The sequence below is a fragment of the Bufo bufo genome, chromosome 8 (genome assembly GCF_905171765.1).
Source record: "Bufo bufo chromosome 8, aBufBuf1.1, whole genome shotgun sequence".
Lineage (NCBI taxonomy): Eukaryota > Metazoa > Chordata > Amphibia > Anura > Bufonidae > Bufo > Bufo bufo.
This window is the reverse complement of record NC_053396.1, coordinates 60,992,904-61,017,514: the sequence shown is the minus strand read 5'-3', so window position 1 is coordinate 61,017,514 and position 24,611 is coordinate 60,992,904. Positions and strand designations below refer to the sequence as shown.

At 45.1% G+C, this 24,611-nt stretch overlaps 1 protein-coding gene across 1 annotated transcript in view; it reads left to right on the top strand.

Moving 5' to 3' along the window:
* The window catches only part of LOC120977756 (probable E3 ubiquitin-protein ligase MID2), a 456,812-nt gene extending 437,154 nt beyond the window's left edge, over nucleotides 1-19,658 (top strand). The window contains exon 7 of the mRNA XM_040405841.1: nucleotides 18,945-19,658. Coding sequence (XP_040261775.1) covers nucleotides 18,945-19,353 — 409 coding nt within the window. The 3' untranslated portion in view covers nucleotides 19,354-19,658. The remainder of the gene's footprint in view (nucleotides 1-18,944) is intronic.
* Nucleotides 19,659-24,611: the final 4,953 nt, after the last annotated feature.

Below are 24,611 nucleotides of genomic sequence, written 5' to 3'. Positions count from 1 at the left end.
GCAGATAGCTGGAAGTTATGGATAAACATCCGACTGGCTTGATCCCAAACTAAGGAGCATAAAGTTGACCCCTGTAAAACCCTAAGAGCTCACCCTGACTGCTAAGCACATACAAAAGGTCTAAGAGGTAGACGATTGCATGCCCTCGTACCTAGACTGTATGACACCTGAAAACCCTATAATAGTGAGCGGACACGACCACCGGCTCCCTGCACTTAATACGGAGGGAGTCAGGGTCACCTAGAATCAAGCCAGCAAAGAAACACAATACAAGAAAGGACTTATCTGAACAAGCAGTAACAGAAGTCTCCAGCAGTGATCACTTCAATCCAGGAAGTAGTATAAACCGCAAAGTGAGGCAGTATGGGAGGGAATATGAAGGGAGGCAATTAGTGTGAATAGGTGACAGCTGGGAGGAGGAAAGGAGATGACAAAGTGAAACCAAAACAAAGAACATCATGCAAGAGGTACAGAAGAACGTCTGCCAGACCTTCTCAGAGAGCTGGCGGTGACATTGGATTTAACATAGGTTTATGAACATTTGTGGAGGACATAAGCAAAATCACATCAGATGCCAGTATAAAAGCTCTTAAAAGATAGTAGCGGGGTAGAGGTGTGTAGTAACACAACTCTGGGGTGTTACACAACACACAGGCCACAGGGGTACAACTTGTGAGGTGACGGTGGACCGAGGAATAGTGGCAGCTAGTTCTTTAGGTCTCATGCGCACGACCGTTTTTCGGGTCCACATCCGAGCCGCAGTTTTTGCGGCTCGGGTGCGGACCCATTCACTTCAATGGGGCCGCAAAAGATGCATCTGTTGCTCCGTTCCAAGGCCCCACAAAAACAATATAGCATGTCCTATTCTTGTCTATTTTGCGGACAAGAATAGGCATGTCTACAATGGGCTGCCCGTTCCGCAAATTGCGGAAGGCACACGGGCGGCTTCCATTTTTTGCGGATCCGCAGTTTGCGGTCCGCAAAAAACAGCACGGTCGTGTGCATGAGGCCTTACTCACAGTTTTGACGCTCCCTGGGTCTGGCTGCAGTGAAGGGGGGAACAGCATAAAATTCTCCGGGTCACACTTTTCTACAGGGGACATCGGCCAGGTGGTGATTGTAGTGCCCCTAATGGTGATTGGATTTCCGTGTGTTTGTGCGGTTGGGCCCTTGAATTAGGTAAAATCGGGATGCCAGCACTTTAGTGGTGCAAAATGATGAGAGTGGTTGTAGTATGGAGATGTAAGAATAAGGCAGGGCTCGAGTCCAACTAAGAACTGTACTGTAAGCAGGGTCTTGACAGCAATTTACATCCAGATATAAACAGTCTCTCATGTATATGGGGGTTGAATGCTGTAAATCCAGGTAACAGGCTATATCTGAGGCTATGGTAGAAGGTTGTGTACTCACTGGTATTTAGTCCTGAATCTGGTCCTTTTTCTCAAGCTTATTAACGGTGAGGCTGCCGGAAGCTAATAATTCTTTCACCTGGAATCCAAAGGTTCTTAAAGCCTGGTAAAATGGCTATTGTCCTTTGTGACTTTACCCACTCCTCACTTGAGCTGACTTCCACTAACACTGCTAGCAGCTGCACTTTCACTACTTCAACTACTACTCCTCAAAACTAGGCCTCAACTGAGCTATATATATATATATATATATATATATACAGTACAGACCAAAAGTTTGGACACACCTTCTCATTCAAAGAGTTTTCTTTATTTTCATGACTATGAAGGCATCAAAACTATGAATTAACACATGTGGAATTATATACATAACAAACAAGTGTGAAACAACTGAAAATATGTCATATTCTAGGTTCTTCAAAGTAGCCACCTTTTGCTTTGATTACTGCTTTGCACACTCTTGGCATTCTCTTGATGAGCTTCAAGAGGTAGTCCCCTGAAATGGTCTTCCAACAGTCTTGAAGGAATTCCCAGAGATGCTTAGCACTTTTGCCTTAGCACTTTTGCCTTCACTCTGCGGTCCAGCTCACCCCAAATCATCTCGATTGGGTTCAGGTCCGGTGACTGTGGAGGCCAGGTCATCTGGCGCAGCACCCCATCACTCTCCTTCATGGTCAAATAGCCCTTACTTTCAATTTTTCGGCTGACTGACTGACCTTCATTTCTTAAAGTAATGATGGCCACTCGTTTTTCTTTACTTAGCTGCTTTTTTCTTGCCATAATACAAATTCTAACAGTCTATTCAGTAGGACTATCAGCTGTGTATCCACCTGACTTCTCCTCAACGCAACTGATGGTCCCAACCCCATTTATAAGGCAAGAAATCCCACTTATTAAACCTGACAGGGCACACCTGTGAAGTGAAAACCATTTCAGGGGACTACCTCTTGAAGCTCATCAAGAGAATGCCAAGAGTGTGCAAAGTAGTAATCAAAGCAAAAGGTGGCTACTTTGAAGAACCTAGATTATGACATATTTTCAGTTGTTTCACACTTGTTTGTTATGTATATAATTCCACATGTGTTAATTCATAGTTTTGATGCCTTCAGTGTGAATCTACAATTTTCAGTCATGAAAATAAAGAAAACTCTTTGAATGAGAAGGTGTGTCCAAACTTTTGGCCTGTACTGTATATATATATATATATATATATATTAGTGCTATCTCCATCTAGTGGTGGAATATGTGTAGTTCACCTAACAGCCTGTTAACAGGAATCTATCAGCTATATAACAGGAATATGCTAATGACATAACATGGAACATGACAACTTTGCAGTGACCCATAAACACATCAAGTGGGATGCTGCACATCTCCGTGCACCACAGGATGCCTTCATTTCCATGATGACTGGGAACCCGTGATGTTTTTACCGGACGAAGAGACCGAGGCCTGGTTGGTTGGTTTGAATCTTGACTAACTTCACGACTCATCCGGGCTCCAAGCTTATCTTGAAGCTTTGTATTCTCATTGTCTGTAGCTACTGGAGGCCTGTTCATGCTAGGCAGGTTTCCCCCAGAAGTATCTAGGTCAATGAGGGGCCAATACCACACTTGCATCAATCTTGGCAGGATTTGTCTCTAGGTGGAGAGGAATTGTTTTCTGGGCATGCATTCTCCATCGCAAAACCCCGTTGTTAAATAAACAGAAGACTGGCCGATTTCCTCCTGTCGTAGGGTGGGAACAGCATGAGAAGTCCACAGAGTGGCCCTATGACATAGTGGTGAGGTGGAAGCAGCATGAGGAGACCACAGAGTGGCAAGGTGACATAGTGTGGAGATGGCAGCAGCAGCATCAGGATACCACAGAGTGGCAAGGTGACAGAGTGTGGAGATGGCAGCTGCAGCAGCAGCATCAGGAGGATACCACAGATTAGCAAGGTGACATAGTGTAGAGATGGCAGCAGCAGCATCAGGATACCAGAAATTGACCCGTTAACAGTGTGGGGCGGTGGGTGGCAATACCAGTACCCGGTGACAAAGGTGGTTGAACGAAGGAGCACTTGGAATCAGATGTGTGGCATCAGGCGGATGGCAGCATCAGAGTAGTAGCTGAGGCAGGCAGACAGAAGAAGCCGGTATCTTTTGTCAAGGTTTGGGTGAGGTGGCATGGATGATCTAATCAGATGCATCAGACATTCGTGGGTGGAAATCCTGGCTGATCCACGCCCGATTCATCTTGACAAAGGTCAGTCTCTCCACATTTTGGGCAGACAGGCGAGTTCTTCTTGGGGTAACTATGGCCCCCGCTGCACTAAACACCCACTCTGATGCCACACTACTGGCTGGGCAGGACAGCTTTTCCAGGGCAAACTCTGCCAGTTGTGGCCACAAATCCCGTTTGGCTGCTCAGTAGTCAATAGTGTTGAGCGCGAATATTCGAATAGCGAATTCTTATTGCGAATATCGCCACTTCGAGAATATAGTGCTATATATTCGTTATATCGAATATTCAGCATTTTTTTCCATCTGAACACATGATTCCTCTCTGCTTCTTGCTTGTGGGCCAATGAGAAGGAAGCAATATCAAGTTCACAACAATGCTTAGTGCACCAATCAGTATTCTGTAGTCACACCTGCTAAAATGTTAAGTTGAACGTAAAAAAAATATTCTAATCACTGCCGATTAGCGCAATTGTGAATATATTGGAGCACTTGACTCTATCTGCATATAAAGCTATTGTAATGTTCTGCCGTGCCAACCATTTTCTCCAGTCTCAGGAGAAACTCATGAAACTTCTAGCAGCTTGAAAAATGAAGCCAAAGTGACCCACGCCTGTATTTTGCATTCCGAATTTGCATTATGCGATTTTTACATTGCCGATTTTTTGCATTCAATAAAATAATCTCGAATTCTCGAAATTCACGAATATATGACGAATATTCTACAAAATATTCGTGAAATATCGCGAAATCGAATAAAGCCCCTGCCGCTCATCACTAGTAGTCAAGCGGATCTTCAATGACGGCTGGCAGGGTGCTGTTAAAGTATGCACACCACCTGCTGGTTCAGATCCTGCTCCAGATCTACTTGCTGCTGCTGGTGAGTAGTTTGTTCACTATGCGGGTGAAGAAAGCTGCTCATCAGCGACTCTAGACTCAGGCCGCTGTTGCTACTGTCACTTGCGCCGAAGCCAAAGATCGAGTCCACCATTCAAGAGGAGAATGTTTTTAGGGTAAATAACACCAAATGTGAACAGCGTCTATTTTTCTCGTATTGTACTATAATAGGGCATTAAAAGCTTTTAATATATATATCTGCAGAAGTGAACAGAGTGAATATTTTTCTTTTTCCACAGATATAGGCCACTAAAGGCTTTTCAACATAACATTTGCACCCCTACAACAAATTACTGGAATGACAGAGCTGTATAATGGCTATTTGGATCCCCAAATAATCTTTCCCTGCACTTGTAAATTGTATTTTTTTCCCAATGATGTTTTCTTTATAACGCTCCCTAGCCCCTGCAACGTCTTTCCCTGCACTTAGATGCTATGAAATGATTCCTCCCTATCCTTATCATGCACTTATAAAGCACTTTTTTTTTCTCACAATGAGGTTTTCCTTCACTCTCCCTAGTGCCTACATAAACGTCTGTCCCTGAACAAAGTACGATGGTGAATGGCAGAATCTAAGATGGCCGCCGTATTTATAGGGCTGTGACATCACCAGGGTGGCTGGCTGCTGATTGGCTGCATTTATGGCATTATGGGTCATCCAGCCTTCCCAGAGTTCCTTGCCCCATGTCCTCACACGTGTAGCCGCCATGTTAGGAAAAAATGCAATTCATTACCACGAAACATGAAGAAATTTGCATTCGTTCATAATCAAATTTTTCCTGAAATTCGGAACGAATTCGACTTCGTCAGCTTCGATTCGCTCATCTCTAGACCAAGCCAAAAGATGCTGGGATTTAAGGAGGAACAAAAAAAAAAAAAAAAAAACTAAGGAGCAAAAAACTATGGAAACTGTCTCAAAATGAAGTATAAAAGAGCAATGTTTATTACATCTGGACACTATGGGGCAGATTTGTCAAACTGGTTTAACGGAGAAATGGCTTAGTTGCTCATAGCAACCTAGCAACCAATCAGATTCCACCTTTCATTTTTCACAGGTCCCTTGGATAATGAAAGGTGGAATCTGATTAATTGCTATGGGCAAATTTTGGAACGCACATGGGTGGCATCCATGTTTTGCGGATCAGCAATTTGCGGACCGCAAAGTATGGCGCTGCCGTGTGCATGAGCCCTTAGAGGGAGATTTATCAAAACTGGTGCAAAGGAAAACAGACTTAATTGCTCGTGGCAACCAATTAGATCCCACCTTTCATTTTTTAGAGCTGTTTTGGAAAATTAAAGAATCTTATTGGTTGCGAGGGGTAACTAAGCTGGTTTTGCTTTACATCAGTTTTGATAAATCTCCCCCACAGTGTGAAACCCCCATAACTTATGATCGTTGGGAGCGGAATCCATAACGGAATTCTTATATAACCCGAACCCGAACCTTGTACGCCGAACTTCAATACAGAAGTTTGCTCATCACTAGCTAGAAACATAGAAACATAGAAACATAGAATGTGTCGGCAGATAAGAACCATTTGGCCCATCTAGTCTGCCCAATATATCTGAATCCTATGAATAGTCCCTGGCCCTATCTTATATGAAGGATAGCCTTATGCCTATCCCATGCATGCTTAAACTCCTTCACTGTATTTGCAGCTACCACTTCTGCAGGAAGGCTATTCCATGCATCCACTACTCTCTCAGTAAAGTAATACTTCCTTATATTACTTTTAAACCTTTGCCCCTCTAATTTAAAACTGTGTCCTCTTGTGGTAGTTTTTCTTCTTTTAAATATGCTCTCTTCCTTTGCTCTCCTCCTTTATGTATTTAAAAGTTTCTATCATATCCCCTCTGTCTCTTCTTTCTTCCAAGCTATACATATTAAGGTCCTTTAACCTTTCCTGGTAAGTTTTATCCTGCAATCCATGTACTAGTTTAGTAGCTCTTCTCTGAACTCTCTCTAGAGTATCTATATCCTTCTGGAGATATCATTATTTCTACATATAGCTTTAATGACAGATATCACCTTGTTGTTCTGGCATTTTTGTCTTTCATGGTATGGATCCAAGTAAGAGGATGAGGATCAATTATTAAAGTTACTCTCTTCCTAATAAATAGTAACACAAGGCCTCCAAAGCCCACTAAATTGCTAGCCCTTCTTTCTCTATAGTGGAATACTTTTGCTCACAAGGAAATAGCTTCCTACTCAAATGAAGAACTGGGTGCTCCTAACATTGATCTCTTGGCTAAGGACTGCACCTAGTCCAATCTCAGATGCATCCGTGTGTACAATAAATTATTTGTCTAAGTTTGGCCTTTTTCAAAAACTAGCTCTTTACATAATATGTTTTTAATTTCCTGAAAAGCTAAATCACATTCTCTCATCCATAACACATCCTCCTTGCTGTTCTTTTCATTTAGGTCAGTTAGGGGAGCAACTATGGTAGGAAATTCTGGGCTAAAACATCATTAGTAACTGTAACGGAACGCCTAGCACCCCGACCGGGTACCTCCGTTGAATGGATGCTCCTAGTGCTTTCCGAGGACTCCAAGCACTCCACTTGACACCGTACGCACTGCAGACCCCACGAACCGCCGAAGCTTGGTTGAGGTCTCACCGTCTCCTACCCACCCTGGACCTACGACAAGGCTCCAGGCTCCAGTGGGTGAACCTCTCCTGCATCCAGAGAGCAGGAACCAGGAACAAGCTCTTACAAGAGCTAGTAGTAAAGCCAGGGGAGTATAGCAAATCTCCCAGCGTATAGCAATCCCCAGCGTCGATCAGTTACCCAAACATCAGCCTCAACATGATAAAGGGTAAAACAGGAACACTTTATTGAGGGCTACCCGCCCGTATTTATGCAGGTCCCCATCTGGTGGACATGCCCCTAGGGGACCAGAATGAAGACTGTGACACAGGACAGATATGCAGCACTGCAGGATACACAGAGACAATACATCCCCACAATGCATCATGGTTTCCTCCTCTCTGCCCTGGAGACACCCGAGGAGTAATCCAATTATCTCTCAAGACAAAGGGAAATCACCAATACACATGTGGGGACAACAGAACAGAAATCACCTTTTAAACATACAATGTCACAACCCTTTTCAATACACAGACATTTAACATCCCAAAATGGCACGAATTAGACCAGGAGTTCAAGTTAGTTCAAGTCCTTTGTGAATGAGGCCTGGCTGATGAGAGGGCCCATAATCATGGGGCAAGAGGCCAGCAGCCAGGCCCCTCCAAAACCCAGTGGCGAGGTTGGTTTCGCCACAGTAACCAACAAGACTTAAAAAAGTTTGAGCTTCTCTTTCTGTGGTTGGAATACCAGCAGATTGAATAGGTTGGACGTTTGACATTTTTGGCCTTACCTTACCATTACCCACAATAAATCCCATGTACTTTGGAGGAGATTTATCAAACTGGTGTAATGTAGAACTGGCTTACTTGCCCATAGCAGCCAATCAGATTCCACCTTTCATTTTCCAAAGGAGCTGTCAAAAATAAAAAGTGGAATCTGATTGGTTGTTATGGGCAACTAATCCAGATCTACTTTACACCAGTTTGATAAATGTCCCCCTTTGTTTCCTGAAATCCCAAAGCACATTAATGTGGATTAGTTATGAATCCTGCCTTCTTAACCTCAGCTATTACCTTTTTTAAGTTCTGCAAATGGGTTTCCCATGAGTTCCTTAATATTAGGGATGAGCGAACCCGAACTGTATAGTTCGGGTTCGTACCGAATTTTGGGGTGTCCGTGACACAGACCCGAACCCGAACATTTTCGTAAAAGTCTGGGTTCGAGTTCGGTGTTCGTCGCTTTCTTGGCGCTTTTTGAAAGGCTGCAAAGCAGCCAATCAACAAGCGTCATACTACTTGCCCCAAGAGGCCATCACAGCCATGTCTACTATTGGCATGGCTGTGATTGGCCAGTGCAGCATGTGACCCAGCCTCTATATAAGCTTGGGTCACGTAGCGCTGCACGTCACTCTGCTGATACAAGCGTAGGGAGAGGTTGCAGCTGCGACGTTAGGGCGAGATTAGGCAGATTAACTCCTCCAAAAGACTTCATTCAGTGCTCCATCTACAGCTGTGGATCATTGAACTGCTTCTATTCAATTGCTCAGTGTTTTTAGGCTGCCCAGAGCGTTTTTCAGTCACTTTTTTCTGGGGTGATCGGCGGCCATTTTGTGGCTTGTGGTGCGCCAGCACAAGCTACCACCAAGTGCATTTAACCATCAATAGTGTGGTTATTTTTTGCTATATCCTACATCAGGGTCAAGCTTTCATCAAGTGCATTTAACCATCAATAGTGTGGTTATTTTTTGGCCATATACTACATCAGGTGCAGGCTGAACCTGTGTCACCCAAGTGCATTGAACCATCAATAGTGTGGTTATTTTTTGGCCATATACTACATCAGGGGCAAGTTGAGCTTGTCACCCAGCGCCTAAAAAATAGGCCTGACATTTATATTCATCCAAATCTGTACTGTTTTAGCTGGTCCAGTTATTTTTAGTGACCGTCAAAGCACAGTTTTTGTTCTGGGTTGAAAAACAATTCCCAAATTTGCAATTCTCAAAATTAGTGGTTTCTGCTGTATCAGACCTACTTTAAATCTATCCCTAAAAGGGTATATTAGATTCAAGGTGCTGATAGGGTCATTCTGAAAAACTTAACACACACGCTACAGTGCAGATCCAAGTCTAATTCTGTGATTAAACGTATACCTGTCACACAGCGCCTAAAAAATAGGCCTCACATTTATATTCAGCTAAATCTGTCATTACTGGCGTGCCTGTATTAGTGTAATACGGTACCGAAATAGATAGCCAGATAGTGTTAGGTGTCTGTAAAAAAAAGTCCTGAATTTTAATTCAATACATTGGCCCAAATAATATTTTTCTTATTGTGGTGAACGGTAACAATGAGGAAAACATCTAGTAAGGGACGCGGACGTGGTCATGGTCGTGGTGGTGTTAGTGGACCCTCTGGTGCTGGGAGAGGACTTGGCCGTTCTGCCACAGCCACACGTCCTAGTGTACCAACTACCTCAGGTCCCAGTAGCCGCCAGAATTTACAGCCATATTTGGTGGGGCCCAATGCCGTTCTAAGGATGGTAAGGCCTGAGCAGGTACAGGCATTAGTCAATTGGGTGGCCGACAGTGCATCCAGCACGTTCACATTATCTCCCACCCAGTCTTCTGCAGAAAGCGCACAGATGGCGCATGAAAACCAAGCCCATCAGTCTGTCACATCACCCCCATGCATATCAGGGAAACTGTCTGAGCCTCAAGTTATGCAGCAGTCTCTTATGCTGTTTGAAGACTCTGCTGCCAGGGTTTCCCAAGGGAATCCACCTAGCCCTTCTCCAGGGGTGGAAGAGATAGAATGCACTAACGCACAACCACTTATGTTTCCTGATGATGAGGACATGGGAATACCACCTCAGCACGTCTCTGATGATGACGAAACACAGGTGCCAACTGCTGCGTCTTTCTGCAGTGTGCAGACTGAACAGGAGGTCAGGGATCAAGACTGGGTGAAAGACGATGCAGGGGACGATGAGGTCCTAGACCCCACATGGAATGAAGGTCGTGCCACTGACTTTCACAGTTCAGAGGAAGAGGCAGTGGTGAGACCGAGCCAACAGTGTAGCAAAAGACAAAGAGGGAGCAGTGGGCAAAAGCAGAACACCCGCCGACAAGAGACTCCGCCTGCTACTGACCGCCGCCATCTGGGACCGAGCACCCCAAAGGCAGCTTCAAGGAGTTCCCTGGCATGGCACTTCTTCAAACAATGTGCTGACGACAAGACCCGAGTGGTTTGCACGCTGTGCCATCAGAGCCTGAAGCGAGGCATTAACGTTCTGAACCTTAGCACAACCTGCATGACCAGGCACCTGCATGCAAAGCATGAACTGCAGTGGAGTAAACACCTTAAAAACAAGGAAGTCACTCAGGCTCCCCCTGCTACCTCTTCTGCTGCTGCCGCCGCCTCGGACTCTTCCTCCGCCTCTGGAGGGACGTTGGCACTTGCCGCCCAGAAAACATGGGATGTACCACCAACACCACCACCTGCGTCACCAAGCATCTCAACCATGTCACACGGCAGCGTTCAGCTCTCCATCTCACAAACATTTGAGAGAAAGCGTAAATTCCCACCTAGCCACCCTCGATCCCTGGCCCTGAATGCCAGCATTTCTAAACTACTGGCCTATGAAATGCTGTCATTTAGGCTGGTGGACACACACAGCTTCAAACAGCTCATGTCGCTTGCTGTCCCACAGTATGTTGTTCCCAGCCGGCACTACTTCTCCAAGAGAGCCGAGCCTTCCCTGCACAACCAAGTATCCGATAAAATCAAGTGTGCACTGCGCAACGCCATCTGTGGCAAGGTCCACCTAACCACAGATACGTGGACCAGTAAGCACAGCCAGGGACGCTATATCTCCCTAACTGCACACTGGGTAAATGTAGTGGCGGCTGGGCCCCAGGCGGAGAGCTGTTTGGCGCACGTCCTTCCGCCGCCAAGGATCGCAGGGCAACATTCTTTGCCTCCTGTCTCCTCCTCATCCTACTCAGCTTCCTCCTCCTCTTCTTCCACCTGCTTATCCAGTCAGCCACACACCTTTACCACCAACTTCAGCACAGCCCGGGGTAAACGTCAGCAGGCCATTCTGAAACTCATATGTTTGGTGGGACAGGCCCCACACTGCACAGGAGTTGTGGCGGGGTATAGAACAACAGACCGACGAGTGGTTGCTGCCGGTGAGCCTCAAGCCTGGCCTGGTGGTGTGCGATAATGGGCGAAATCTCGTTGCAGCTCTGGGACTAGCCGGTTTGACGCACATCCCTTGCCTGGCGCATGTGCTGAATTTGGTGGTGCAGAAGTTCATTCACAGCTACCCCGACATGTCAGAGCTGCTGCATAAAGTGCGGGCCGTCTGTTCGCGCTTCCGGGGTTCACACCCTGCCGCTGCTCGCCTGTCTGCGCTACAGCGTAACTTCGGCCTTCTTGCTCACCGCCTCATATGCGACGTGCCCACCAGGTGGAACTCCACCTTGCACATGCTGGACAGACTGTGCGAGCAGCAGCAGGCCATAGTGGAGTTTCAGCTGCAGCACGCACGGGTCAGTCGCACTGCGGATCAGCCCCACTTCACCACCAATGACTGGGCCTCCATGCGAGACCTGTGTGCCCTGTTGCGCTGTTTCGAGTACTCCACCAACATGGCCAGTGGCGATGACGCCGTTATCAGCGTTACAATACCACTTCTATGTCTCCTTGAGAAAACACTTAGGGCGATGATGGAAGAGGAGGTGGCCCAGGAGGAAGAGGAGGAAGAGGGGTCATTTTTAGCACTTTCAGGCCAGTCTCTTCGAAGTGACTCAGAGGGAGTTTTTTTTTGCAACAGCAGAGACAAGGTACAAATGTGGCCAGACAGGGCACACTACTGGAGGGAACGAGGAGGACGAGGATGAGGAGGAGGTGGAGGTGGAGGAGGATGAGGGTGAAGCAGGTTCACAGCGGGCTGGCACCCAACGCAGCTCGGGCCCATCACTGGTGCGTGGCTGGGGGGAAACACAGGACGATGACGATACGCCTCCCACAGAGGACAGCTTGTCCTTACCTCTGGGCAGCCTGGCACACATGAGCGACTACATGCTCCAGTGCCTGCGCAACGACAGCAGAGTTGCCCACATTTTAACGTGTGCGGACTACTGGGTTGCCACCCTGCTGGATCCCCGGTACAAAGACAATGTGCCCACCTTACTTCCTACACTGGAGCGTGATAGGAAGATGCGCGAGTACAAGCGCACGTTGGTAGACGCGCTACTGAGAGCATTCCCAAATGTCACAGGGGAACCAGTGGAAGCCCAAGGCGAAGGCAGAGGAGGAGCAAGAGGTCGCCAACGCAGCTGTGTCACGGCCAGCTCCTCTGAGGGCAGGGTTAGCATAGCAGAGATGTGGAAAAGTTTTGTCACCACGCCACAGCTAACTGCACCACCACCTGATACGGAACGTGTTAGCAGGAGGCAACATTTCAATAACATGGTGGAACAGTACCTGTGCACACCCCTCCACGTACTGACTGATGGTTCGGCCCCATTCAACTTCTGGGTCTCCAAATTGTCCACGTGGCCAGAGCTAGCCTTTTATGCCTTGGAGGTGCTGGCCTGCCCGCACAACCACTTATGTTTCCTGATGATGAGGACATGGGAATACCACCTCAGCACGTCTCTGATGATGATGAAACACAGGTGCCAACTGCTGCGTCTTTCTGCAGTGTGCAGACTGAACAGGAGGTCAGGGATCAAGACTGGGTGAAAGACGATGCAGGGGACGATGAGGTCCTAGACCCCACATGGAATGAAGGTCGTGCCACTGACTTTCACAGTTCAGAGGAAGAGGCAGTGGTGAGACCGAGCCAACAGCGTAGCAAAAGACAAAGAGGGAGCAGTGGGCAAAAGCAGAACACCCGCCGACAAGAGACTCCGCCTGCTACTGACCGCCGTCATCTGGGACTGAGCACCCCAAAGGCAGCTTCAAGGAGTTCCCTGGCATGGCACTTCTTCAAACAATGTGCTGACGACAAGACCCGAGTGGTTTGCACGCTGTGCCATCAGAGCCTGAAGCGAGGCATTAACGTTCTGAACCTTAGCACAACCTGCATGACCAGGCACCTGCATGCAAAGCATGAACTGCAGTGGAGTAAACACCTTAAAAACAAGGAAGTCACTCAGGCTCCCCCTGCTACCTCTTCTGCTGCTGCCGCCGCCTCGGACTCTTCCTCCGCCTCTGGAGGGACGTTGGCACTTGCCGCCCAGAAAACATGGGATGTACCACCAACACCACCACCTGCGTCACCAAGCATCTCAACCATGTCACACGGCAGCGTTCAGCTCTCCATCTCACAAACATTTGAGAGAAAGCGTAAATTCCCACCTAGCCACCCTCGATCCCTGGCCCTGAATGCCAGCATTTCTAAACTACTGGCCTATGAAATGCTGTCATTTAGGCTGGTGGACACACACAGCTTCAAACAGCTCATGTCGCTTGCTGTCCCACAGTATGTTGTTCCCAGCCGGCACTACTTCTCCAAGAGAGCCGAGCCTTCCCTGCACAACCAAGTATCCGATAAAATCAAGTGTGCACTGCGCAACGCCATCTGTGGCAAGGTCCACCTAACCACAGATACGTGGACCAGTAAGCACAGCCAGGGACGCTATATCTCCCTAACTGCACACTGGGTAAATGTAGTGGCGGCTGGGCCCCAGGCGGAGAGCTGTTTGGCGCACGTCCTTCCGCCGCCAAGGATCGCAGGGCAACATTCTTTGCCTCCTGTCTCCTCCTCCTCCTACTCAGCTTCCTCCTCCTCTTCTTCCACCTGCTTATCCAGTCAGCCACACACCTTTACCACCAACTTCAGCACAGCCCGGGGTAAACGTCAGCAGGCCATTCTGAAACTCATATGTTTGGTGGGACAGGCCCCACACCGCACAGGAGTTGTGGCGGGGTATAGAACAACAGACCGACGAGTGGTTGCTGCCGGTGAGCCTCAAGCCTGGCCTGGTGGTGTGCGATAATGGGCGAAATCTCGTTGCAGCTCTGGGACTAGCCGGTTTGACGCACATCCCTTGCCTGGCGCATGTGCTGAATTTGGTGGTGCAGAAGTTCATTCACAGCTACCCCGACATGTCAGAGCTGCTGCATAAAGTGCGGGCCGTCTGTTCGCGCTTCCGGGGTTCACACCCTGCCGCTGCTCGCCTGTCTGCGCTACAGCGTAACTTCGGCCTTCTTGCTCACCGCCTCATATGCGACGTGCCCACCAGGTGGAACTCCACCTTGCACATGCTGGACAGACTGTGCGAGCAGCAGCAGGCCATAGTGGAGTTTCAGCTGCAGCACGCACGGGTCAGTCGCACTGCGGATCAGCCCCACTTCACCACCAATGACTGGGCCTCCATGCGAGACCTGTGTGCCCTGTTGCGCTGTTTCGAGTACTCCACCAACATGGCCAGTGGCGATGACGCCGTTATCAGCGTTACAATACCACTTCTATGTCTCCTTGAGAAAACACTTAGGGCGATGATGGAAGAGGAGGTGGCCCAGGAGGAAGAGGAGGAAGAGGGGTCATTTTTAGCACTTTCAGGCCAGTCTCTTCGAAGTGACTCAGAGGGAGTTTTTTTTTGCAACAGCAGAGACAAGGTACAAATGTGGCCAGACAGGGCACACTACTGGAGGGAACGAGGAGGACGAGGATGAGGAGGAGGTGGAGGTGGAGGTGGAGGAGGATGAGGGTGAAGCAGGTTCACAGCGGGCTGGCACCCAACGCAGCTCGGGCCCATCACTGGTGCGTGGCTGGGGGGAAACACAGGACGATGACGATACGCCTCCCACAGAGGACAGCTTGTCCTTACCTCTGGGCAGCCTGGCACACATGAGCGACTACATGCTCCAGTGCCTGCGCAACGACAGCAGAGTTGCCCACATTTTAACGTGTGCGGACTACTGGGTTGCCACCCTGCTGGATCCCCGGTACAAAGACAATGTGCCCACCTTACTTCCTACACTGGAGCGTGATAGGAAGATGCGCGAGTACAAGCGCACGTTGGTAGACGCGCTACTGAGAGCATTCCCAAATGTCACAGGGGAACCAGTGGAAGCCCAAGGCGAAGGCAGAGGAGGAGCAAGAGGTCGCCAACGCAGCTGTGTCACGGCCAGCTCCTCTGAGGGCAGGGTTAGCATAGCAGAGATGTGGAAAAGTTTTGTCACCACGCCACAGCTAACTGCACCACCACCTGATACGGAACGTGTTAGCAGGAGGCAACATTTCAATAACATGGTGGAACAGTACCTGTGCACACCCCTCCACGTACTGACTGATGGTTCGGCCCCATTCAACTTCTGGGTCTCCAAATTGTCCACGTGGCCAGAGCTAGCCTTTTATGCCTTGGAGGTGCTGGCCTGCCCGGCGGCCAGCGTTTTGTCTGAATGTGTATTCAGCACGGCAGGGGGCGTCATTACAGACAAATGCAGCCGCCTGTCTACAGCCAATGTGGACAAGCTGACGTTCATAAAAATGAACCAGGCATGGATCCCACAGGACCTGTCCATCCCTTGTGCAGATTAGACCTTAACTACCTCCCCTTAACAATATATTATTGTACTCCAGGGCACTTCCTCATTCAATCCTATTTTTATTTTCATTTTACCATTATATTGCGGGGCAACCCAAAGTTGAATGAACCTCTCCTCTGTCTGGGTGCCGGGGCCTAAATATGTGACAGTGGCCTGTTCCAGTGGTGGGTGTTGTGAAGCCTGATTCTCTGCTATAACATGAAGACTGATTCTGTGCTGACATGAAGCCAGATTCTCTGTTACGGGACCTCTCTCCTCTGCCTGGGTGCCTGGGCCTAAATATGTGACAGTGGCCTGTTCCAGTGGTGGGTGACGTGAAGCCTGATTCTCTGCTATGACATGAAAACTGATTCTCTGCTGACATGAAGCCAGATTCTCTGTTACGGGACCTCTCTCCTCTGCCTGGGTGCCTGGGCCTAAATATGTGACAGTGGCCTGTTCCAGTGGTGGGTGACGTGAAGCCTTATTCTCTGCTATGACATGAAGACTGATTCTCTGCTGACATGAAGCCAGATTCTCTGTTACGGGACCTCTCTCCTCTGCCTGGGCCTAAATATGTGACAGTGGCCTGTTCCAGTGGTGGGTGACGTGAAGCCTGATTCTCTGCTATGACATGAAGACTGATTCTGTGCTGACATAAAGCCAGATTCTCTGTTATGGGACCTCTCTCCTCTGTCTGGGTGCCGGGGCCTAAATATGTGACAGTGGCCTGTTCCAGTGGTGGGTGACGTGAAGCCTGATTCTCTGCTATGACATGAAGACTGATTTTGTGCTGACATGAAGCCAGATTCTCTGTTACGGGACCTCTCTCCTCTGTCTGGGTGCCGGGGCCTAAATATGTGACAGTGGCCTGTTCCAGTGGTGGGTGACGTGAAGCCTGATTCTCTGCTATGACATGAAGACTGATTCTCTGCTGACATGAAGCCAGATTCTCTGCTATGGCATGAAGAGACTGATTCTCTGCTGACGTGAAGCCAGATTCTCTGCTATGGGACCTCTGTCCAATTGATATTGGTTAATTTTTATTTTTTTTATTTTTATTCATTTCCCTATCCACATTTGTTTGCAGGGGATTTACCTACATGTTGCTGCCTTTTGCAGCCCTCTAGCTCTTTCCTGGGCTGTTTTACAGCCTTTTTAGTGCCGAAAAGTTTGGGTCCCCTTCACTTCAATGGGGTTCGGGTTCGGGACGAAGTTCGGGTCGGGTTCGGATCCTGAACCCGAACATTTCCGGGAAGTTCGGCCGAACTTCTCGAACCCGAACATCCAGGTGTTCGCTCAACTCTACTTACAACCTTTATGGCCGAAGTCTCTGCCATTATCAATGCCAGACCCTTGGTTCCGATATCAAATGACCCAGGAGATCCAATACTGCTTACGCCTGCCTCTCTACTTACCCAAAAGACTGGTATAGTGAGTGCTCCTTCCAGAGAGTTTGGCACCAAAGATCTCTACAAACACCAATGGAGACAAGTGCAAGGCCTTGCCGATACTTTCTGGAATAGGTGAAAGAAGCAATATCTTCCTACTTTACAGACAAGAACCAAATGGCACACAGTTAAGCCCAACCTGAAACCTGGTGACATTGTTCTCGTTAAAGACTCTCAGGCTCAAAGAAATCATTGACCTTTGGGCCTCATTACTAAAGTGTTCCCAAGTGAAGACAGATTTGTCCGTAAAGTTGAGGTCAAGATTTTCAAACAGAATAAGACCGAACTGTTTATTAGACCTACTTCCGAGCTAGTCCTACTGTTAACTGTTGAGGACTCTAAAAGTGACATCGGCTGATGTAAAGCGGGGAGTGTACTGTCTTCCCTTCACTAACCATTGCATAGTTGTTAATGTGTGTGTTCATATGTGTGCCTACAGCGCCATCTAGTGACCTTTAGCTGTAAGTGTATCATCTGCCTTGTTAAACTATGCATATTCATTAGGTCACCTGACTTCCTGCTCACAGTGCTTTGTGGGAAAGAAACAGGCTCCTTTTTCCTTTTTCCCTTCACCTCATGGAAGGAGCAGCTGCACATTGTGTGTCTCTTACTAAAGCATCGTCGGTAAGGGATTAATTAATGTTTTTGTATAAGTTTTGTGTACATTGTGCTGTATATTCAGTTCTTGTATGTTCATTTTCTTATAGTTTACCTTATCTACTGCCGGTTAATAAAACCACATACTATAGAAACAAGTCTCATCTTATTAACTAGTAGAATGGTGATATCTGCCTGTTGAACTGCATATAGACCCCGGGGGTACATGTTGTGAGAACAGGACAACATGTAAAAAAGGGCTTTAAAACAGATAACTGCACCGCTGAGCTGCAAATATATTTTTTATTTTTCCACTAATACACAGAAAAAAGGGCTTAAAAATAGATAAATGCACAACTGAGCGGCAAATATATTTTACTTTTGCCACTAATACACGACAAAAAGAGCTGTAATTTTCGCACTTCACCACACAATGGCTAATGAGCCCTTTTTTTCCCACTAATAAAAGCCAAAAAATGCTTTTGAACATATAACTGCACCGTACTAGGGCAAATAAAACGTATATATATTTCCTTGTAATAAACCCTGTTAATGCCTGTATCAAACAGCACTTGCACCCTAATAAGAACGGTTTGCTGGAATTACAGAGCTGTATAATGGCAGTTTGTATTGCCATTCAGTGCAGCAAAGTGTAATCTGATTGTTCCTATTAACCAGGCTGTCACCTCCCCGAATGAACCCTGTTCAACATAAATGCAGTGTAACGATTCCTTCCTATCCTTTCCCTACACCTTGAATAATCTTTCCCTGCACTTGTAAATCGTTTTTTTTTTAGCACAATGACTATTTTTCTATCACTGTCCCTAGCGCCTGCAGACACATCTCTCTCTGCACTAAGTACGCTGGTGAACAGCAGAATCTAAGATGGCTGCCGTATTTATACGGCTGTGACATCACAGGGCTGGCTGGCTGCTGATTGGCTGCATGCATGTCAGTATGGGTGATCCAGCCTTCCCAGACTTGCTTTCTCCATGTCCTCACACGTGCAGCTGCCATTTTAGGAAAAATGTGATTCGAAATTCCTAACTAATTCCACTTCGTTAGCTTCGATTCGCTCATCTCTAATTCTAACCAATGTCATGAAACAAGGAGTTCCCAGAGATGAACTGTGCATTCCAATTGTATTCTTTCTCCGTCTTTCAGGTTGCTTCCGTTTAACCTTCTTGGTCCAAGCAGATTTTCAAAATGTAATAATTTTCTTTTTTCTCCTCAGGTACGCAGTAGGAATTGCTTACAAGTCTGCTCCTAAGAATGAATGGATTGGAAAGAACACCTCTTCTTGGGTTTTCTCTAGATGTAATAACAATTTCCTTGTTAGGCACAATAATAAAGAGGTTCTCGTGGATGTCCATCCTCAGCTGAAACGTTTGGGTGTCCTCCTAGACTATGACAATAACATACTTTCTTTCTATGATCCAGTTAATTCCCGTCACCTGCACACATTTGAGATCTCATTTATCCTGCCTGTTTGTCCTACGTTTACCATATGGAACAAGTCCCTGCTGATTTTGTCAGGTCTCCCAGCTCCAGATTTCATGGACACAGTTGTGTCTCTTCAGCCAGAGAGTATTTGTAGACCACAAGAATCTCCATATGTATCTGGACTCAAACCTTGCCAATGAACACAACATGGCAACCTGCCACAGGGCCCTTCAATAGGAGTATAAGGATGAAGCCACACCTATACTTTTTGTAGCACTTTTAATAGATTTTAACTATTAAGCTACAGCTGGAGTCCAAATCAGTAAACCAGTGCACTGCAGCTGCCATTTCACACAAAGTCTCAGTGTAGTGCTATTTTTTCCATCTAAAATAATCTCAGATGGAAATGGCTAAAACAGATGAAAAATGTGCATAACGGATGCTTAAAATACAGGATCCATTATTTTTGTTTTTTCTGTTCTTCTGTTCAACTTTAGATATTGGAATATTGGACATCTATATCATGCAGTTAGTGGTCTGCCTTATGGCATATCTATTTATCTATCTATCTTTCTATCTATCTATCTATCCATCTTGGCTAAATTCAGTTGGTTTAATCAATTTAGGTAATTTTTATATTTATTTTTCGTTTATGAAAATGTGTTATTCTAAACAAATATGATGCCCGTCATTGACTGCACAAGGTATTTTGTATGAACTTTTTTCTAAATTCCTTTTCGTACTTTCCCTTTCCCTTTATGGTGTTCTATTATTTAAAAACCATAGGAAAGTTATTGTTGCTTTTGCTACCTAAGGAAATTTAATAGTTTATCTGCACAAATCAAAAATATGTCAGCTTCTGGTTATCCTTATAAATAAATTAATGCAGATAAAGACTGGTTTCTGTATACAAAACATTGTGGCTTCCTGTAGTTTTTGAAAGATTAAAATATTGTATGAAATATCAGTGGTCTGGTTCCATGATATTCATGATCTTTCCTTCGGATAGGTGATCAATATCAGTTCAGTGAGGGTCCATCGCAGATCAGCTGTTTAAAGGTCTGTGTGCTGCGTCCTCTGTAATGTAATTACAGCTGTTCATCCTTTTCCTTTTCACTTGAATGGGAGAGGAAGCCATAATTACCCTGCACCACCACTACAGTCTAGACAGTGTGCAAGTAAACAATTGCCTGCGTGTTGTGGCACTGTTAAATACCTGATTGGAGAGGTTGCTAAGTGTCTGATTCCCCACTGATCTGATATTGACTTATTGTGAGATTAGGTCATCAATATTATGAAACTGAACATACCTTTTCACTATTTTCAGTCTAATAACGCATTGTTATAAAGTCAGTTTGGTGAGGGTTACAATGAACATGGTCACATTAGCATATTAATGAATATACTAATTACAATCATTTTAATTCCCAAAACAGGTAATAGACCTATAAAAATGTGTCCATTTTTAATGTAGCAGAGCTATTCTTCCTTAGAAGCATTGCTTTTGTACAGCAGAAAAAGCTCTGTAAGTAAAGACACATTCATGGATGCCCTAATATAGCTCCGCTTAAAATGTGACTGTTAGGCTACATTCACACAACCGTATTTGTTTTGCGGTCTGCAAAACACTGATCCACAAAAAATACGGATGAGGTCCTTTTGGCATCTGTATTGCATCAGTTTTTTTTGCGGATCCATTTTAACAATGCCTATCCTCGTCCGCAAATGGATAAGAACAGGACATGTTCTATCTTTTTTGCGGGGTTACTGAACGGACATATGGATGCGGACAGCACACGGTTGAAATAAATGGGTCCTCATCCAATCCACAAAAAAAAAACAGAACCGACACGAAAACAAAATACGTTCATGTAGTCTTAGGGCTCATGAGCACGAATGTATTTTCTTTCCGTGTCCATTTAGTCTTTTTGCAGGCTGTATACGGAACCATTCATTTCAATGGGTCCACAGAAAAACAATGGAAGGTATGTCCATATTTCGATTCCGGAAAAAATAAATAAATAGATGTCCTATTATTGTCTGCATTACGGACAAGGATAGGACTGTTCTATTAGGGGTCAGCTGTTCTGTTCCGCATAAAAAATACGGTAATGTGCATGAGGCCTTAATGTGAGGATTTAATCTGATAGTTATGATAAAACAGGAATAGGGAATCATACTGGAAGACAGATTGAATAGATCCAAACTACTTAGCGGCTTAAATGTTCGTTCCATATGCTAATACCATCTAAAATGACTCCCCATTGCTTCTTTCATGCTCGTTATCTCCAAATTTAATTAAAGAGAATGCAGCAAAAAATATAAGGAAACCACTGAATTTGGTGGACATACAGATACACATAAAGAATATTAAGAATCAAATTTATATGCTTGAAAATAAAGAAGCATTGCAATAAAACAATTCTTTGATCAAAGAAGTGGGACATTATGTCCTCAAACTGTAATCCAGAAAGTAAAAACCAGCTCCGTTCTTAAAAGCTGTGACGATCCTTTATTCTTGAGTACAACAAGCACATACAAATAATCACGGCACCCCGACTGTAAATGTATTTTGGACAAACTACATGTCCTTGATTGTTACAGCTTTTAAGAACATTGCTGGTTTTTAATTCGTTGATTACAAAAAGTCGGGAATTGGACTACAACCGTCCACGTCTGGTACAAAAAAGGTACAGGTGAGCCGGAGCTTACTTTTGCATATGTCCTAAAACTGTGTTGGTTTAAATAAGATATGTGGCTTTTCTCCCCCCAGTTATTTCATACTGCTGTATATGTACATGTATCAACTACTGTGTCACTCTTATATAGTTATATAAATATACAGTATATGTATAATATAAAAATGTATAATATATTTATTCCAAAACCTATATAAATGTTAAATATAATTGACCCCCGTGAAGGGGAATCATCAGGATGAAAGAATGAGATGTTCAGATTTCTATAAATAAACTTTGTGCAATAGTATTTGTCATCAGTGTTTTATCAATGTTATTCCCAGTTTACACAAAAAATGAATTTTATATTCGTTCTTTAAAATGTTTTTTTTGGTTTTTTTTTACGGCAATTGGATAGCTGAGACAATAGATGCAGGATGTGAGCTCATACAGATCCTACTTCAAAGAACCTAGCATCCAGTCACAGACTCAAACCCAGGGACTTTTATTCATTATCAATCTTTTACAGCAGCAGACAAATCAGTACTCGGGCAGCAAGCAACTAAACAGAAATTCAGAGTAAAAATCTGACAATTGTTTTTGGTTTTACATCAGTAGTTTATATTCTACCAAAATTAATATTTTCAGTCTAATAACACCTTGTTATAAAGTCAATTTGGTGAGGGTTACAATGAATATGTTCACATGAGTGAATAAAAAGCATAAAAAGGCAATGTTTCAAAGGCAGTGTCGGACTGGGGTGCCTAGGGCCCACCAGTAAAACTTATTTTGGGGGGCCCACAGTACAGATACATTCAAATATTACCTGCTCACACAGTAGCAAGATGCTACCAGTTGACTGAATATGGGGGTCCCTGCAGCAACTTTGAGAAGGTAGGTCCTGGGGAAAAGAGGATACTGGATAGCTTTCCTCTATACCTAGGAGTCATCTCAGCTATCTGATTGTGTCTATAATAATAAACTAAGTAGTTTCTTTAATAATCTATCAAGTTTTTTATATGAACATAGGCTGAGTTGCTATACATTGAATATACAGTTATGTATACAGTGCAGTTAGTCTACTGTGTTATGTGCCACTTGCGCAGGGGGTGGGAGATTAGGGGCCCACCTTACTCAAGGGCCCACTGGGGGATTCAGCTGTACCCTTGTGGGCCAGTCCGAGCCTGTTCAAAAAAGGTCCCCCTTATTCATCATGTCTGATGGGGACCCCCTTTGAAAGGCATTGCCTTTTTATGCTATTTTTTCACTTTTTTTTCCATTTGTTTTCACTCCTACACTGCAATGATTGACCATGGCCAGTTTCGTCATCATCATCAGCTTTGTCCTACTGCACCACCACCTTCTTCACCTCCAGTTGTAGTTCCTCCTTTTAATCCTTCTCCGCTTCCTCCTCCATGGAACTTATTTTGTGTGGGTGTCCAACAATTACAGGGCTAGCAGGATTTGGATTCTGTTCTTGCTTCATAACTTGTTGCATCATTGTGAGCATTTTCTCAAATATAAATCTCAGGGGATGACACAGTTGTCCTTACTGATGCATTTAAAGAGAGTATGTAACACATGACTGATGAGTTGCCACTGCTTGCGTTGCCATTACCTGCTGTGGTGGTCTCATGCATGATGTAATCATTCTGCGCTTTACACTGCTCATGCAGACACTCCATCATTTGTAAGGTGGAATTCCAGCGAGTTGGATCATTGTACAAGTTGAGTCAAAAGTCACAGGACCCCTTTTTATTTCAGAAACTAAAGGGAAAATAAAATATCTGAATATCCCAGTGAGTAATGGGTGAGGGAGCCCATCTTGAAAGCCGCCATATTGGATCAAGGGCAAATTTTTCAGATGGGACTAGCCCAAAGTAAAACCACCCACTGCCTGTTACACAGACTACCTGCAAATCTGAGAAACAGTCAAGGCAGGACCCAGTCGATTTCTGCAATCAGATATGCAATATTTCTTGTGGTTAAAAATGTGTTGTCCCTGGTGCTGTAGACAAAACTTCGAACTTTTAAAGTTTTGAACTTTTTGTGTTGATAGCTTTTGAACCACAAGAGATATTGCGAATCTGATTGACAAAATCGATTTCAGAGAAAATTCTGGTCTTCTTTGATATGCTAGATTTTGCTGGACTGGTTTTTTGACACCATGTCCCATTTGAAGCCCCCCTGATGCACCCCTAGAGTAGAAACTCCAAAAAAGTGACCCCATTTTAGAAACTACAGGATAGGGTGGCAGTTTTGTTGGTACTATTTTAGGGTACATATGATTTTTGGTTGTTCTATATTACACTTTTTGTGAGGCAAGGTAACAAAAAATAGCTGCTTTGGCACCGTTTTTATTTTTTGTTATATTAGACAGGTTAGATAATGGGGTATTTTTATAGAACAGGTTGTCACGGACATGGGGGATACCTAAAATGTATACTTATACTTTATTTATGTAAGTTTTACACAATAATTTCATTTTTTAAACAAAAAAAATCATGTTTTAGTGTTTCCATAGTCTGAGAGCCATAGTTTTTTCAGTTTTTGGGCGATTATCTTGGGTAGGGTAAGATTTTTGCGGGATGAGATGATGGTTTGATTAGCACTATTTTGGGGTGCGTGTGACTTTTTGATCGCTTTCTATTACACTTTTTGTGATGTAAGGTGACAAAAAATGGCTTTTTTTACACGGTGTGTTTTTTTTTGTTTTTTTTACGGTATTCACCTGAGGGGTTAGGTCATGTGATATTTTTATAGAGTAGGTTATTACGGAC